Raw genomic sequence first — 18,522 nt, 5'->3', positions numbered from 1 at the left:
ATTACAACGATTAATCATTAGCTCTTAACCGACTATTCAGCTTGTGCCTCGACTTAAAAGGTTGTATTTAACGTGCTTGCTATCAATAAAAAGGATAAAATCATCTTTTAAAAATACCTCTAAATTACATACACTGAATTACAAGGGGGAAAATTTTGATTTTTATTCAGTTTAATTCAGTAAAAAATTCACTGCAAAAAATCATATTATCAAGAGTTTTCCATTTTAAAGGTTTAGGTCTTGTTTTCCATTTAAAATTATTTAAAAATTAATTACAAGATACATTTACTTGAGAAGCAACATATAAGGTATTTAGACTTGCTTTCAGAGAATTTATCTTGAATATGCATATGTAATATGTAAGTGTATGTTTTCATACTGCTATTGCAGTAAAAAAAAATATATATACTCATATTCATATCTTGTTTTAAGGATGTGACAAAGAGGAGGGCGAGGCCGGGCCGCGACTATGCACGCCCGGGCCCCAATCGGGCTAATCAGCCGAGGAGAGAGATGTGGCAGTTCAGGAGAGAGAGAGCTTCAGGCAGCTGCCCTGTATGCGTTTACGTTTGTGTGTCTTTATGTTTGTTTATTAAAAACATTACTTTGATGCTTCGTCCGGTTCTCGCCTCCTCCTTTCCATTGAACCCTGTTACAAAGGATTTTTTAGATATTTTATCATATTAAATATTGTATTTAACAATCTCCGATAACAGTTTTTTCTTCTGCAGTATAGCTGCTAAAGTACATTGTTTTAAAGAGTTTAAGATATTTATATTGGAAATCAAGCCAAAAAAAGATTAATCCAGAATTGTTTTGATGTTGTTGCTGTGTATAAAAGGCTAAGACAACACTCTCTCTCCGTTATGTTCACTTTGATCCATCTTTAACTTACAAAAAACAAACTCTCTCTGCATGTCGGCGATTTTCTTCATAATACAATAAACACGTGACCGTGACACATATTTTATGATTTACTACGTCGCAAGCTATCACATTATAATCTAGCTGCAGCAAACGCGTGCGAGGGTCCCTCCCTTTCTTACTTTGTATTTTTGCATTCCCAAGATTAAGTACTAACCCACGGTGAAGTATAAATAGTATGAAATATGAACAAGTTTTTCAAGTGTGAAAAGCCCTATGGAGTTCCATTAAAGTTGTCTAAAGAAAACTTAGCATTTAATGGATAATATAATTAGTTTTGTGGCACTTATAAAAATGCATTTCTAAAAATAAAATGTACATAGTTTTTTTTATGTTGTGGAGCCATGTTGAAAATACATTTTGATCAAAATATTGATTTGGCAAGTAAAAAACTGAACTACTAAATCTGACTAGAAAAGCAGAAGAAAAAAAAAATCTTATTATTGAGCCTGATAAATCTTTAAAGGTGGTATACTAGCAATTCTCAGTATGTGAACAGGCCAGTTTGCTGATGTATAGGGGCTTGTATGTAACTTGAAAATCCGTCCATTGCAGAATCCCTGAAAAATGTTGGGGGGGGGTTGTGCTAGTTGTAAAGATGTGCCTACACTTGCTTATCTTGTCAGCTGCCCTGAAATATGACCATGGTGTATTTGTGGCCATTTCGGAGGTTGTCAATATATATGACCTCCTCTGTGTCAAACCAGATGTTCTTGATTAGAAGAGCTCATTTGAGCATGTACTAAAGCACTGTTACTCATGTCACATGTGAAGAGGACATTCACATGGAAGTCTTAAAGGGCCTATTACTTCTAGTTACTTCATCCATGTTGTGTGGTCAGATTACTGTGTGAAACGGTATCTGACTGGTGTGCACTTGTACACGTGGCCAAAGAAATGTGTCTTTCCAAATGGATATAAATCTGATCAACTATTCCCACGTTATCTGCATATTTAACAATTTTGCAGTTCAATTCCGTGATTATGCTAATGCCGGGTAACAAAATCTTCCTGTTTAATGTTTGACAGTTTCTGTTGAATGCTCTCTTCACCCCCATATGGCAGTTAGTGTTCAATTTATGTGTCTCATCCATTATTACTCACTCTCGTGCAGATTGCGGGGCTCCCAAACTTCTGCATGTTGACATAATTCTGTTTGTGAAAAATAAAGTTTATGTATGTGTCCTGAATACCAAAATGGATTTATACTTGGTCAAGTCACATGCAGGGTTCCCAAGTGTCCTGGAAAACCTGGAATTTTTCAGTGCAGTTTTTCAGTCATGGAAAAGACCTAATTGTCCTGGAAAATATTTTTGTATAGTAAACTGTTTGACTGTGTCGCTAACAAGCACAGATTTGTATCGTTTTTGTGTATTTGTCGCCAGCTACGCATTGTGAAACATCATCAATGGTTGACTGCCATGAAAGAAGCCCTGTCATGTCTCTACTCATCGGCTGTCATCTCTGCTTTACTCTGACGAAATAGTTTAAGTATTGATACGGTGCGAAATATGATTTTTTTTTATTCCAACACTGCTGTTGTGTTAACTAAAAAAAACATTTAAGTTGTAAACTTGAGACAATGACAACGGTCGGACCGCTTTTTTTATTTTTATAAATACATTTATTTATTTAAGGCCGCATGGTGATGCGACCTTTACACCTCGGGAATTAAATATATATTGTATATATTTTTTTTTTAACGATCCGAGTCAGCTTACACAGCGGTTACCACATGTAAGGCCCTATGATTTCTGTGACGGGAAAACATGGACAAAATCACTGCATCCAGTCATAAAAATGGCATTAACTATTAAAATAAAAAGTCACTATGACATTTCATATGTTTGGGACAAAAATGAATGTTTTAATGCAAAATGAGTCAAATTAAAATCATAATATGTCCTAGTGTGATTATTAATTTGCAAAAAGCTGCAGTTTAATTGAAAAAATATATAATCTGCATGTGCTGCACCATTCAGAATGAATGTGTGAAGCCAGCCGCTCATACACTGAAAACACCACATCATGATCATCATGCACGCTGTGTGTGTGTGTGTGGTAGATAACAGAGCGCAGAGCGCTCTGAAGCATGCAGCACATACAGTAGTGTTTACGGTTATTTAATAATAATAATAATAATATATTAAAGCAATATCTAACTTTTTTCTTTTTTTTTTTTTACCAATAGTTTTTATTATGAGATGGCATAGTAATGCAATTGTAGTTGCAAACAAAACAGTAGGGCATTTAAGAGCAAAACAGCCCCACCCCCCACCCTACAAAGTACATATGATATAGGGTATAAAGTTATTTATATAAAAAATATAATAAAATACTGTAACAGTTAGAGGACAGGCAAGGAGGAGGTGGGAACTGACTGAACAGTAACATTAATGACATAAATTAACTTAAAACAACATAAAACAGAAGGACACAGACACACATGCAACATGGCCGCGTCTCTCTCTCTCGAAGTGGCGTCTCCGGCTGCCACTTATCTCGCTCTCCTGCTGATCAGCTGATTCAGCGCCAGCCATGCTCCATCAGGGCTCGGCTACGCCCTCCTCCTCCTCACAAATATATATATAAAAACACCTACATATCTGCACAGTAGTACATGAGTTCAGCTACTTGGGATTTAATAACCTAGATACTGTTTCTGCAGCATTACTCCAAGCTATTAGGGTAGAAGATTTTGCCTTATTGTTTCGAGCAGTGGAAAGCTCCAATAAAATTATATCCCTGTGTTGTGTCAACCATTTTTCAAACTAAGGGTATGTGGGGAGAGCCACCGCTGTGCAGTCTTTTTTTTTTTTTTTTTCAGCCGTTAGGCCAGCAAGCCAAATCATCTTTTGTATTTTAACAGGAGTAATATTAGGTCAACAGGAAAAACAAAACCAATCAACTCAGATAAGCTAGAGCAAATATCTTTCCAAAAGACCTTGACATTTTCACACTCCCACAACATATGTAAGAAAGTACATATCTGTTTGTGTGGGCATAAAATACAGTAGGGACTGATAGAGGGTGTGATGCAATGTCGTTTAAGGGGTGTCCAGTATGTCCTGTGACATGTTAAAGTGAATTAATTGTTGATTCGGGTTCTTGGATGAAGTAATATCTAAAAAATTTTATGTTCTGTTGTGCAGCACTTCATTTGACAAAAATATCTCCAGTGTTTTGGATTGTTCTGTAAGGATTTTGTATAAAAGCACTTCATTTGATAAAAAAATAATGCAAAGTTATGTTGAAAAATGTAATTATTAAAAATTATTCATTTGGTTAGACACCCTTTTGATAATAAAATTGAATTAAACTGTACGGAACTGTAAATATTTCACCTGATGGGCACATAAAATGTCCTTGAAAGTTGTGGCTTGAAAAAAGTGGGAACCCTAGAAAAATTATGGTGGTCAATAGTCATGAATATTTTGACATATTTGACGCAAAAAACCTTGACTAAGATTATAAATGGACCACAAGGAAAAACTTTATTAAAAAAATATATGAAATGAAATTTAATAAAGACATACAGAACAGTGGGGTGCAAAGAGACCACTAGTGAAAATGCTTCTATCTTGCACTCTTATAATTTGATACAAATTGTCTTTGGGATGCACCAATATGGAATTTCAGGGCTGAGACCGATAATTTTACTTTTTGACTTTTAAAGGGATAGTTCACTCATTTACTCACCCCCATGCCACACCAGATGTGTGACTTTTTATTCTGCTGACCACAAACGAAGATTTTTGGAAAAATATTTTAACTCTGTAGATCAATACAATGTAAGTGAATGGTGGACAGAACTTTGAAGGAACAAAATGCATATAAAGTCAGCATAAAAGTAATCCATAAGACTCTGGTGGTTAAATCCATATTTTCAGAAGTGATATGATAGGTGTGGGTGAGAAACAGATGAATATTTAAGTCCTTTTTTACTATAGATCTCCACTTTCACATTCTACATTTGTTTTTTTGTGATTCGCATTCTTTGTGCATATTGGCACCTATTGGGCGGGGAGGCCAGGTCTGGTCACCATTCACTTACATTGTATTGACCTACAGAGCTGAGATATTCTTCTAAAAATCTTTGTTTGTGTTTAGCAAAAGAAAGTCATACTGAAATGACATGAGGGTGAGTAAATGATGAGAGAGTTACATTTTTTTGGTGAACTATCACTTTAACCATTTAAACTAGAGCTGCAAGCTCATTAATTAAAAACTACTCACTTGAAAAAAAGTAGGTGTCAATTAAAAGCTTGGAATCTGGACTTCACAATATAATTCAAATTATGCTATTTAAGGTTTGGCGGATGAACTAAAAGCAGGTCTGTATTACAGATGTATGCATTTGGCAAACGCTTTTTATCCAAAGCAACTTACAGTGCCCTGATTACAGGGACAATTCCCCTGGAGCAACCTGGAGTTAAGTGCCTTGCTCAAGGACACAGTGGTGGTGGTGGCTGTGGGGATTGAACCAACAACCTTCTGCTTACCAGTTCAGTGCTTTAGTCCACTACACCACTCCTGATGCTGATTTGGATGAGAAATAAATTTGCTGCTGCTGCTGCTGCTGCTGCTGCTGCTGCTGCTGCTGCTGCTGCTGCTGCTGCTGCTGCTGCTGCTGCTGCTGCTGCTGCTGCTGCTGCTGCTGCTGCTGCTGCTGCTGCTGCTGCTGCTGCTGCTGCTGCTGCTGCTGCTGCTGCTGCTGCTGCTGCTGCTGCTGCTGCTGCTGCTGCTGCTGCTGCTGCTGCTGCTGCTGCTGCTGCTGCTGCTGCTGCTGCTGCTGCTGCTGCTGCTGCTGCTGCTGCTGCTGCTGCTGCTGCTTTATTTCTCATTCAAGTAAGTTGACGCAACCCCCAGTGGCTGTGGGACTCTAAATAATTTACATTACACCTAGATAAATTGTTTTGTGCCCATTTATATAAGTGTTTATGGTAATGCACGTATCAACCCCATTTGAATTAGTATTTATGTTAATCCTGATGAATCCCTAAATTAAACAGAGAGAGTACAACAAATGATTTTCATGACTTACGGTTCCATTAACAGTTCTTGTACATGCAATTTTATGCCAATGCGGAAGATCACTGTAATAAAATACTCTGACAGTGTTTCCTGTAATGCAGTTGGGGAGCACAGCTGCCCTCTACTGAATCTACAGCATGAAACAGCGTTACAGTGTATTTTGTATTTGATTCCTGAATGAAAGACTCTTTATGAATCTATACAGCTAAAAACATACAACGCTTATGGTATTGTCTGATTCCCGAACTAATGACTCTAATGATATGGTTCTTTTGAATCTTTAACACGGAAAATATGGTGCTTCTGGTATAGTCCGATTCTCAAACGAATTACTCTGAGCCGGTTCTTTTTAGTGAATCAAAAACACTACTATTCATACATTCGAATATACACGCTATTCATCAGTTGGCGCAGTTATTAAATTATTCTTATACTGATGTGCAAGTTCTAAATGTCAAACTCAAAATAAAAGAAGAACTATTGAAGTCTCACAAGCCTGAAGTACAACATTAGACTACATAACACAGCTGTCTCTGGAACTGTACTTCAAGCCTATGTTACTGACTGCTTGTTTATATAACAATGTGTAGTGTATGATACATGAGTTATGTTAAGTGGAATGGCGCCCATGCCAGTTTAAGTGTAACCTGTCAACTGTTGAGAGGCAGGCAAAAGTATTCTTCAAAAACCTCTCTCCTCTTCTGTGTGACATTGCCTGCAGTCATATCCGCACATGGGAAACCATGTGCAGTGTCCTCTGTGGCTGCTGTTATGACAGTTGTATCACTTCCTGTTTTCCTGCAGGCCTTTCCAAAGGACATGAGGGTTCGATCCCTCCAAGTGCCGGATATCTATGGTTCCTATCTCCTTTCATCCCATTCCTGATTCTGACCACAAAAACTCCCCCCTCCCCCAGTCATCTTCTAATTCATGACACAGCAGGATGCATCATCTGTGCGTGCACTCTCCGAGCGTCTCCTTGTAGCCTCGCACAAGGGCCGAACTGATCATGTTGTTCAGCTCATCAACAAAGGGGCCAAGGTAGCCGTTACCAAGGTTAGTGATATGCTTGCTTTTATAAACATAGATATGTATTTGGACACTTACGTCACACTTAAAAATGCATGAATGTCTTTTGAATTATATAACAAAACAATCAAACAAAGTGCCATTTATTTTTTTAGAAGCTGACTTTTCAAGCAAAAAAAAAGAAATAAAATAAAATTGTAACACTTTCTGGTCGTCAAATGATAGTGGAAAAGTCTATAGTTAATGTGAATGTGATGAACTACACTGGTTACTCTGCCAGGACACCTGTATGAACTTGAGGGGAACCGATTTCATACATCCACTAAAAATCTGTTGCTCAGCATTGAGGAAACATTTAAACTTCAGTCTTTTGGAAGATGAATTTCGAGCTGAGAGGGGTTCAGCAGTTGGGAAGATCATTCCACCATATAGGTTGACTGCAAACTTCTGCAAGTAGGTAAAGTGAGTGTAGGTAGGAGGATGCAGATCTAAACGAAATCCTGAGTATTCATGTTCCGAGGTTCCGCATGCAAGCTTTTTAGAGCTCTTTGCACGAGAGCAACAGTAGTTACACAGCATGCGCGAGATGGGGCGTTCAAGCAAAAACTCATTTTGTTTTGCTTCAACAGGACCACCAGCGATATTAACAACAGAAAAAACAACATAGCTTCACACAAACCAGGGAGCAGAACTTACAAACATGTCTGAAGAGTTTGTAGTGGAAGAATATATGCATTTCAATATCCAGCCTTTTTTGTTTGAAGCGGAGTCCTCAATCAAACAGAGAGATGGGGCTGAAAGTAGCTACAGTCACACCGTGTTCTACTCGGACGCCAAATGACACACAATAAAAATAATCTTTTCTATGTTAATCTGAGTTTTTTGTCCTAAGCAGCTGTGACGGGCAACGGGACATTCTGTCAATTAGGGTTGTGTCGATAGACGATGATCTCAGGGATCGACGATGGTCAGAGTGATTGGCAATAGCTGCTGCCTTTGATGATGTCAAGATGATATTTGGCTCGTTTTCCCATTAATGTATTAAATTATTATTATTATTATTATTATCAAATTAATATTGCAATAATTTGCCCCATGGCACACAGACACACGCTTGAAGAAACATACTTTATTATATTATTAAGAACAGATGACAGTATTAATAAGTCCCCTTTTTGCTGGACAGAGTGGATTGTGAGGGAGGTTAATATGCTCGGTGACCTATATGAGAGTGGAGTGTTGAGATCCTTTGAAAATATGGTTCAACATTTTGGGATTCCCAGGTCCCAATTCTTCAGGTATTTACAGCTGCGCACCTGCTCTTTACTATTTTTGGAAGTAGCATACACCCCCTAGAGCGGCAGATACACTGGGAGTGGTGATTACTGCTTTTGGAAAAGGTCATGAGGCATCCGTGTATTACTCCCTGCTAATTCAGAGTCTGGGGGATGGAGCTTTAAATTTTATCAAGAGATTATGGGAGAAAGATTTAAACTTGGTATTGGAGGAGGGAGTGTGGGCTAGGATTCTAAAAAACATCAAGTCTGCATCTAGAGACGCAAGGATGCGCCTTATGCAGTTTAAGATTTGACATTGATTCTATTGGACCCCCTCTAGATTGTATAGGCTTGGTCTTAAAGCACACCCACCTGCTGGGGATGCCAATCTGAAGATGGGGACACAACCCATGTTTTTTTGTGGTGTGTTAAGATCCAAGAATTTTGATTGAGGGTTAAGAGTTTTATGTGTGATGTATTGGGCACTAAAATTTCATTTTGCCCCAGACTCTGTATTTTAGGAGATGGGGCGGTCATTAAAATAAGATAAATGCATAAAAAATTGGGTCCTAGCCAGTGTTATGATCGGCAGACAGATTATTCTTAGGGGATGGAAGTCGGCTGGAGCACCCTCATTTCAAAAGCGGTGCACAGAGATGGGGAGGGTAGCGGCATTCAAGGAAATGTCATGTAGAAGGCAAGGCAACTTAAGATTCATTTAATAAAAAATGGGGCAGCAATTTGACCTTTTTGGAGGACTCTCGGGGAGGGGCAGTGGAGAGAGAAGTGTAGTTTTAAATGTGTGTGAATTGTGTGAATCGATAAAAAGTGTTAATCGGTAAAAGAACAGATGACAGAAAAGCCGTCTATGCGCATGTATGACACACTGTTTGTACGGAGGTGTGCAGTCTCGTGGAACACACGCATGTAAAAGGTTCTCACTCACTTTTTTTTTTTGCCAGAAAAGTATCATCTGTGAGTGCTGCAAATGTCCTCAGACATCTCAGCTCAGGAGGTGTTTTGAGTTTAGTTTGCTTTATTTCCACAGAGCAGGTCATTGTGACCAACTCTACATCCTATACATCTGTGATTAAAACATAAAATAATACAAAAACACGTTTACCTCGAACCATGATTTATATTTCAGTGAATATTATCATCATTATAATTATTATTTTTACATTTATAATTGTTTTTATGTCTTCATTTGTGTAAGTAATTTTCCACCTGCACGGATACTTGCCTGACGGTAAATGGAAAGATGGTTACTTGTATACAGTATATATTATTTTTTTGATCACTTCATTATTTTAATTGCTTTTTCTTTTCGTTTGGAGTGCAATTTGAATTTAGAAATGTATTTGATTTAAGTTTTTCATTTTTTAAATTTATTAAATTAATTTTCAATGCAGAATCACTAAAGCAAGGATATTCACCGATCCCTCAGCCGATGTAACTGGATATTGCCATATACTGTGGTTTTTTTTATTTATTTTTTTTTTTATTTATATAATATATTAACAGGCATCGTGTTACGTCCAGCCATGCTTTCTGTATGCACACAGCTATTTGCGCTCCAAGTGAGACTGAACCAGACACACAATGAGCAGTCAGAATAAACAGAGTATGTACAAAGCCAAACTTATAAAGTTTTTAACCTTTACCACATTACATTATCAGGCCTTATGATTTGTATTTTATTGGTTTATCCAAATGGATAATAGTAGGCCAACTGTCCAGATACTCTTTAAGATATAATTAAGAAAGTCTTCATTTTGAAGATGCTTTAATCCAAAGTGACTTAAAGTAAAGTGACTTTCACTTATTACAGGGACAATCCCCTTGGAGCAATGGTAGCCAACCCTGAATGGAAAAAAATAACATCCAGTGAACAGTATTTTTGCAGGTAGTCTTTATATTCCAGGAGGGAAGGGCAGATGGAGGACAGAAGATACAGCATCCTACATATGACGTTACTGCAGGGAGTCAGGTGTTACGGGAAGACTGGATGACAATACTCTCGGCAATCTTCGTAATGATTGGAGAATTAAAATTTAAAATTTCAGTTGATGTCTACACTACTTACAGGATTTGCACAAGGTTCTTGAAGTGCTTGATTTTAGCTTTTGGAAATTTTAGTATTGAAATACTTGGAAAATCGCCTTATTTTTGTTGAAAAGTGCTTAAAAGTGTTTAAAATTAAAATGGAACATTTCTTCCATGTAATGCAAGTCCATGAAAGATGAGATCCACGTACTCCACTTTCATTGAGTAATATGCCATTTAATATCCTTTCTGTTTCTGTTCTTTACCATCAGTTGTTGATCAAAAAGTAAAAAGAAACATTAATTCTAATCACCATAGCACAGATGCAGTAAAGAAAAGTTTGTGATCTTTTCTTATAGAGAAAGATATAACAGAACCTTTGAGCATTAAGGCTTATTTGTGAACTAAATTCTGATGAGAAATTATAATGTGGATTTTGCTGATTTTTCTTAAAATTCATACATTTTATGTCACACTTTGTCATTTAAGTGTTATGTTATATAGAATTGAGATGATATAGAATCGTGAATGTCATATTATACATCAAAAGGAATCGTGCAATAAACATATCGTCCCATCCCTATCAGTTTATAAGCACTTTATTTTTACCCTGTTCCTCACACGATATCTTATGACATCTGAAGACTTTTACTATAGAGCATGACTTCTAAGGAGATACATTTTAACATTTGCTTTACATAAACAACTACATTTACAAGCTTGTTCAGGCACGTTCAAATTACGCGGTAGCTTAAATGATAAAGTGTTGCACTTGCGATGCAACAGACCAGTGTACTGAAGAGCATGTGAGACAAAAGTGTCATAGAAGCACCACAAAATGACATGATTGCCTCAACAAAAACCTCATGTGTTTGGGAGAACTCACTTTTTTTAGCGCCACACAGTGGATATTTTACCTTAGAACAGTCGCGATACAAGTAATGAACCACGTAACATCATTTTGCAAAAATCTCGCCACAGTCATGTTATTTTCATGGATAAGGCTGGTCTCACGCACTGCTTCCTGTTTCTCAGGAAATCAGTGATCCAGTGACTGATGGAGTGTGGCAAATCCAGCGTGCAAATTGTGCATTTATGTGAACGATGCCTGGTGTACAAACATGTCACTGTTTGAAAGGCCCTTACACCTACCGAGGGAGTGTACATTGTTGGTGATAGCTGCAGAATACAGCCCACCAGATATGCTAATGTTAAACTAATGCTAAAAAAAAACTCTACTCAGTCATTAGCAAACAACAATCTGCACATCTTAAGGGAGTCTTCATAATAGCAGGGGGCTTCAACCAGTCAAACTTCAGGACTGTTCTTCCCAACTTTTATCAGAAAGTGTTTTGCCCCACCAGGGCAAATTTGAAAGTATCAATTGCTTGAAAAACCATTGTCCCCTTTTTCTGGTACACCACTTTTATGACTTTTTTACTCATTCTGATTTAAGTTCTAACAAGTGTGCAAAAATCTAAACAAAATAAGTAACTAGTAATTAAAAAAAAAAAAATGTCAGTCCCTTGATTTAATGTAATTGTTTTATCAATATTAAAAAGTTGTGGAAAAGTACTTTCAAGGTCAAAGTTCAGAAGAAGAAGAGGCTGCTCAAATGCGCATATAGGGATTTTCCCAACATGTTGAAAAAGTTATTAATGTATTTTTTTTTATTTTATTTTTTTTTTCACATGGTTCTAGGGCTGGGTATCACCAACAACGTCACAATACGATACTCATCACAATACAGAGGCCACAATACGATACGTTCATTTTTAACTGAATTTCTCCTGAGCATAATTTCGTATAAAGGCCCCAATATACTTCAGGAGAAGTTCTTCTTCGTTCTTTGTTCAGGGGTAAAAAGAAGTTCTAAACAGCCGAGCAACGGTATACAGTTTGCGAATATTCAGACACCTGCCACACGGCTGTGGGAGGCATTTAGAGGAGCATTTAAATATGAGGATGCTACATGTAAACCTTAACAAATGTGACATTAAAATGTGTTATCAATGACTTTATGCCTCATTCTATGAGTAGAATTCACATGAGGTCAGTAAAAATAGCTGTTTTAACCACACGGTGATGATTTTAAGTTACCTTCTTTTTGGCCAGATGTCACACCCATTCATTCTTTGATTTTGTATGAAGTACAGTATATCTGGGCCTTAACAGTTGTGTATAGTAAACTATATAACAGTCATTTTGGATCATTTAAAATACAATAAGGTCCATAAAGACAAGAAAAGCAAAAAATAATTATTTTACCAGAAAGCAAATTACTTTTACTGTACCTTTCTTTTTCTTTTTCTTTTTTTTTTTTTGCTTTTAAAGTCTGATATCCAGTATCCTTCAGCACGCTTATGCAGGCAGCATCTGAAGAGCATCTCTTGTCAGCTGCTTTTATCCTTCTTTACTTCCTGTAAGATACATTTGTCAAAAAGCCCCAAGTTACCTGTATCGTTGGTTAATTCCCCATTGTCCTGTTGTTGTAGCCTTGCCAGGGTCTTCCTCTTCTGTCTCATCCTCCACTTGCTTTGCATCCTCTGAAGTTTTCGGCACCTGATCCCTGTTCGTTCGCTATATCATAGTAGTTCATTACTCATAAAACCACAACATTCTCTTAATCTCTTACACAGGTCACATTAAGTTTAAGCGTGAACTTGTTTTAACACCTCTGCTGGCTCACACATTTTACACCTGAACCACAACTCTTCTATTTGTCTCTGTGCAGCATAAGGTCTAGCAAAAATTCAAGTATCCTGCTCTAATACATACACAATCCACCTAGTCTAATAAATGTATAGCTGTATATTGCATGTTTTATACATGATTGCATGTCTAATACATGTTTTCAAAGCCTAGCTTCAAATTTAAACTGGATAATGACATATAATAGCATCCTCCAAAACAAAAATGCATAACTTAAAACACAACCCCTCAACATGCAAATCTACTACCAAGACTTGTGTATTGCTGGCTGACCAAATCACAGACATGGAACAACAATACTCAGTTGTTATTATTCTTGGGGATTTTAACAAAGCAAATCTCACACGTGAACTGCCCAAATACAAACAGCACATCACATGCCCCACCAGAGACAGGAACATACTGGATCATTGTTACACAACAATAAAGGATGTATATCGCTCTGTCCCTAGGGCAGCTTTGGGACTCTCTGATCACTGTCTGGTTCATCTTCTTCCAACATACAGGCAGAAATTAAAATCAACCAAGCCAGTAGTAAGGAATGTAAAGAGATGGACCAGTGAAGCAGAGCGGGAACTACAAGCCTGCTTCGATTGCACGGATTGGAGTGTTTTTGAGGCTGCAGCCACAGACCTGGACGAGCTCACAGATACTGTTACATAATATATCAGTTTCTGTGAGGATATGTGCATTCCTACTAGGACTTATTTAAAGTTCAACAATGATAAACCGTGGTTTACAGCAGAGCTCAGGCAGCTTCGTCAGGCAAAAGAGGATGCTTACAGGGGTGGGGATAAAGTCTTGTACAGTCAGGCCAGGAACACACTGAACAGCGTAATCAGAGTGGCTAAAAGAAGATACTCTGAGAAGATGAAAAACAAGTTTTCAGCTAACGACCCTGCATCAGTGTGGAGTGGCATGAAGCAACTCACAAATTACAGGACTCCTACCCCCAACCCTGTAGGGAACCAACAACTGGCTGACGACCTGAATGTGTTCTACTGCAGATTTGAAAGGCCCAATCTCACACCCCACACCCACTCTGACCTTCACTTCACACAAACACCAACACCTCCTGCAACCCCCCTCCTACCCCCTCCTGCTACTCAACCTGCACTTAAGATCTGTGAAGATGATGTGAGCCGCGTCTTTCGGAAACAAAAGACGAGGAAGGCTTCAGGCCCAGATGGCGTCTCACCAGCGTGTCTTCGATCCTGTGCTAACCAGCTGACCCCCATCTTCACACAGATCTTCAATAGATCACTGGAGCAGTGTGAAGTCCCATGTTGCTTCAAATGCTCAATCATTATTCCTGTCCCAAAGAAACCAAAAATCACAGGACTTAATGACTACAGACCTGTCGCCCTTACGTCTGTGGTCATGAATTCATTTGAGAGACTGGTGTTGGCCCACCTGAAGAACATCACTGGACCCTTTCTAGATCCCCTTCAATTTGCTTATCGAGCAAACAGGTCTGAGGATGATGCAGTAAACATATGATTGCATCATATCCTGAAACATCTGGACAGACCAGGGACATATGCAAGGATCCTTTTTGTGGACTTCAGTTCGGCTTTCAACACCATCATCCCAGCTGTTCTCCAGAATAAATTACACCAACTCTCTGTTCCCATGTCTATCTGTCAGTGGATTACCAGCTTTCTGACAGACAGGCAGCAGCTTGTGAGACAGGGGAAACTCACTTCTAGCACCTGTACAATCAGCACTGGTGCCCCCCAGGGATGTGTGCTCTCCCCACTACTCTTCTCCCTCTACACCAATGACTGCATCGCCAAGGACCCCTCTGTCAAGCACCTGAAGTTTGCAGACGACACCACTGTCATCGGCCTCATCCGAGATGATGATGAGTCTGCATAAAGAAGGGAGATTGAACAGCTGGCTGTCTGGTGCAGTCAAAACAACCTTGAGATGAACATGCTCAAAATGGTGGAGATCATTGTGGACTTTAGGAGAAACACCCCAAAACTGCAGTTCCTGGTAGTTCCTGGGCACTACCATCTCACAGGACCTGAAGTGGGAGACACACATTGACTCCATTGTGAAAAAGGCCCAGCAGAGGTTGTACTTCCTTCGCCAGCTGAGGAAATTCTACCTGCCACAGGCGCTGCTGATACAGTTTTACTCAGCAGTCATTGAGTCTGTCCTCTGCACTTAAATAACTGTCTGGTTTGGTTCAGCTACGAAATCAGACATCAGAAGACTACAAAGGTCAGTTCGGACTGCTGAGAGGATTATTGGTTGCCCCCTGCCCCTCTTCAAGAACTATACACTTCCAGAGTGAGGAAGAAGGCTGGAAAATCACTCTGGACCACACTCACCCTGCCCACTACCTTTTTGAACTGTTGCCTTCTGGCCGATGCTTCAGAGCTCTGAGCACCAGAACCGTCAGGCACAGGAACGTTTTTTTCCCTCAGGCTATCCATCTCATGAACAGTTAAATTGCCCCAGCGAGCAATAACTATGTGCAATACAGAGTTTAGTCTTTCTATTCAACACATCCAACCTCTTCTGCCATTTCATTAAAAAAAAACAAAAAAACATTTGCACTGTACATTACAGATTTGTATTTGCACTTTACATAACAGATTGTATTAGATTTGCACTACTCATGTGTATGTATGTATGTGTATAATTATTTTTTTATTTTTTATTATTATCTATGTCTTGCTGTTTTTGTATTGTTTTTGTATTGTTGTACACTGGAAGCTCCTGTCACCAAGACAAATTCCTTATATGTGTAAGCATACTTGGCAATAAAGCTGATTCTGATTCTGATTGCTGCTGAGTCATGTGCACCGAGTGTATACTAGCTAAGTGTGTCTGGGCCAGCCTGGCCGAATGGCGTAATGCTGATTAAATAAATCTCTGTGTGTGCCTTTGTCAATTTGGCTGAATGGCTTAAACACCAGTGACCTGACTCATAATCTGTATCTGGACCAGGAAGGCCCAAAGATTATTTAACTAGTGACATAGCCTAGCTATGTGTGGATTTATTTAAAAGAATGACTTAAGATAGCTATGTGTGCTAGTGCCAGATTTGGTTATAAAGAGTTGTTTTTATATCATTTGAGAACCATTGCCAAAGTTAAGCCTTTTCTCTCTGGTGAGGACCAAGAAATTATAGTTCATGCACTGATTACATCTCGCCTTGACTACTGTAATTTTGTTTATTTTTGGCTACCTCAATCGTCCCTCTTGCCTTTACAGATCATCCAAAATGCTGCAGCTTGGTTTCTTACGGGAACCAATAAAAGTGAACACATCACTCCAGTATTAGCCTCCCTTCATTGGTTACCAGTCAAGCTCAGGATTGATTTTAAGATTCTGCTTTTTGTTTTTAAGGCCCAACATGGACTTGCTCCACAATATATCTCTGAGCTTCTTCAGCCATATTCAGCTCCGAGATTGCTTAGGTCAAGCGATTGACTCCTTTTATCTATTCCCTGCTCTAGGTGTAAATCTACAGGGGATTGAGCTTTTTCTGTCGCAGCCCCAAAGCTATGGAATAGTCTTCCTTTTTACGTTAGGTCTAATAAATTAAACTAATTAAACTTATAAATCTTTTTGATTCATTAGTTTAAATCAAACCTAAAATCTCATCTATATTCTTTAGCTTTTGACTGAATTTGAGGTTGTAATGGTTGTTCTTGATAAAATGTAAGTAATTGTAAGCATGGGGGGCTGGGTAGCTCATCGAGTATTGACGCTGACTACCACCCCTGGAGTCGTGAGTTCGAATCCAGGGTGTGCTGAGTGACTCCAGCCAGGTCTCCTAAGCAACCAAATTGGCCCGGTTGCTAGGTAGGGTAGAGTCACATAGGGTAACCTCCTCATGGTCGCGATTAGTGGTTCTCGCTCTCAATGGGGCTTGGATCGCGGAGAGTAGCATGAGCCTCCACATGCGGAGTCTCCGCGGTGGCACGTGATAAGATGCGTGGATTGACGGTCTCAGAAGTGGAGGCAACTGAGACTTGTCCTCTGCCACCCGGATTGAGGTGAGTAACCGCGCCACCACGAGAACCTACTAAGTAGTGGGAATTGGGCATTCCAAATTGGGAGAAAAAGGGACAAAAAAATAAAAAATAAATAAATAAATAAATAAATTGAAAGCATCCGTAACTTTATGTAGATGTGTGTGTCAGTATATATTAGGGCCGGAACGACGCGTTGACGTAATTGATGACATCGGTTACATAAATACGTCAATTTGCGTGGAATGCGTCGATGAGTCTCACTGTTTACGTTCATTCCCAATGATGGCGGCTCCGGCTCCGGGGCATGATGAAATGAGACTTTATCCCAAAAAGCTCAAACCCGATCGTCAAAAGTGTGGGAACTCTTTAAACAGAGACCTAATAAAATGGTGCTCTGCATGCTTTGTAAAATACCACAGCAGCACAAGTGCTATAAACGAGCATCTCAAAGAAAACATCCAGGGGCTCTTCGACCTCAAAAGGACAAGACAGCAGCGTAAGTATTTGGACTATTACAGTGAGTTTTGTCGGATTATTGGTTGTTAGCCAGTGCCTGGGAGTCGTCGTTGCCTCCTTATCTGTAATGTTTCACACAAAAACTCAACGAACACTCCATAGAGCAATCCTAATGACTAGTATGGCAACGCCACTTTCCAGCACATTTGCAAGTTGTAAGCTGTTTGTTTATGCGCATATAGACCTATGAAACTAAACGATGTAGATTTACATTAACGTTACGATTTTGCAAATAAATAATACAAATGCATTTCCGATTACAATTGGCACTAGCCATTGAAGTAAATCATACTCAACACTGTTCACGGTAACTAATGGCAGAATATAGTAAACAACACCTTTACTAATTAGGTCTACACTGCATAAATCTTATCTTTTGTGATGAATAGTATCATTAGATAAAAGTTAATTCATAGATTTCATGTAAAAAATTTCACTAATTTTATTTTGTGTCTCAGGAAGAGGCAAAGCTGTGTGCAAGATTTTTTCCATAAAAAGGATGCCATTGTATGCTGAGTGAATGATGCCCTAAATCTTTTTTTTTTTTTTTTTTTTGCACTATTTATGTTGGGCTGAATTTATGTTGGACTCATGGACATTTGTATTACTGATAGATGCCTTTTAGTTCTTGGCACTTTATTTTATTATGTTGGGAATTTTATATTTGTAAAGTATTTTTATGAGAAAATGTTTGAATAAAATATTGAAAGATTAATGGAAGAAGTTATAGTTATTATTTATTAGCAAGTTAAATAAATAAATGTTTCTATATATATATATATATATATATATATATATATATATATATATATATACACACACACACACACACACACACTACCGGTCTGCAAATTCTAGGCAAAGGGTGACTACTTTGAAGATGCTAAAATATAACACAGTTGATTTATTTTGGATTTTGTTTAGTAACAACATAATTCCCATAGTTCCATTTATGTTATTCCATAGTTTTGATGATGTTACTATTATTC

The 18,522-nt window shown here is 38.4% G+C and overlaps 3 protein-coding genes across 8 annotated transcripts in view; all 3 read left to right on the top strand.

The window, feature by feature from the left end:
- Window positions 1-14,885, top strand: part of LOC127409925 (uncharacterized) — a 76,852-nt gene extending 61,967 nt beyond the window's left edge. The window contains exon 2 of the mRNA XM_051644912.1: window positions 13,836-14,885. Coding sequence (XP_051500872.1) covers window positions 13,893-14,522 — 630 coding nt within the window. The 5' untranslated portion in view covers window positions 13,836-13,892 and the 3' untranslated portion in view covers window positions 14,523-14,885. The remainder of the gene's footprint in view (window positions 1-13,835) is intronic.
- The window catches only part of pcmt (protein-L-isoaspartate (D-aspartate) O-methyltransferase), a 623,660-nt gene that overhangs the window by 411,012 nt on the left and 194,126 nt on the right, over window positions 1-18,522 (top strand). The window lies entirely within an intron of this gene.
- Window positions 1-18,522, top strand: part of ankrd6b (ankyrin repeat domain 6b) — a 72,226-nt gene that overhangs the window by 14,995 nt on the left and 38,709 nt on the right. For all 6 annotated transcript variants that reach the window (XM_051644840.1, XM_051644839.1, XM_051644837.1 and 3 more), the window contains one exon: window positions 6,763-7,014. In XM_051644840.1, the coding sequence (XP_051500800.1) occupies window positions 6,889-7,014 (126 nt within the window). In that variant the 5' untranslated portion in view covers window positions 6,763-6,888. The remainder of the gene's footprint in view (window positions 1-6,762; window positions 7,015-18,522) is intronic.

The sequence above is a fragment of the Myxocyprinus asiaticus genome, chromosome 19, assembly GCF_019703515.2.
Source record: "Myxocyprinus asiaticus isolate MX2 ecotype Aquarium Trade chromosome 19, UBuf_Myxa_2, whole genome shotgun sequence".
NCBI lineage: Eukaryota > Metazoa > Chordata > Actinopteri > Cypriniformes > Catostomidae > Myxocyprinus > Myxocyprinus asiaticus.
Note: the sequence above shows the minus strand (reverse complement) of the source record. Positions and strands in the feature narration are given on the sequence as shown.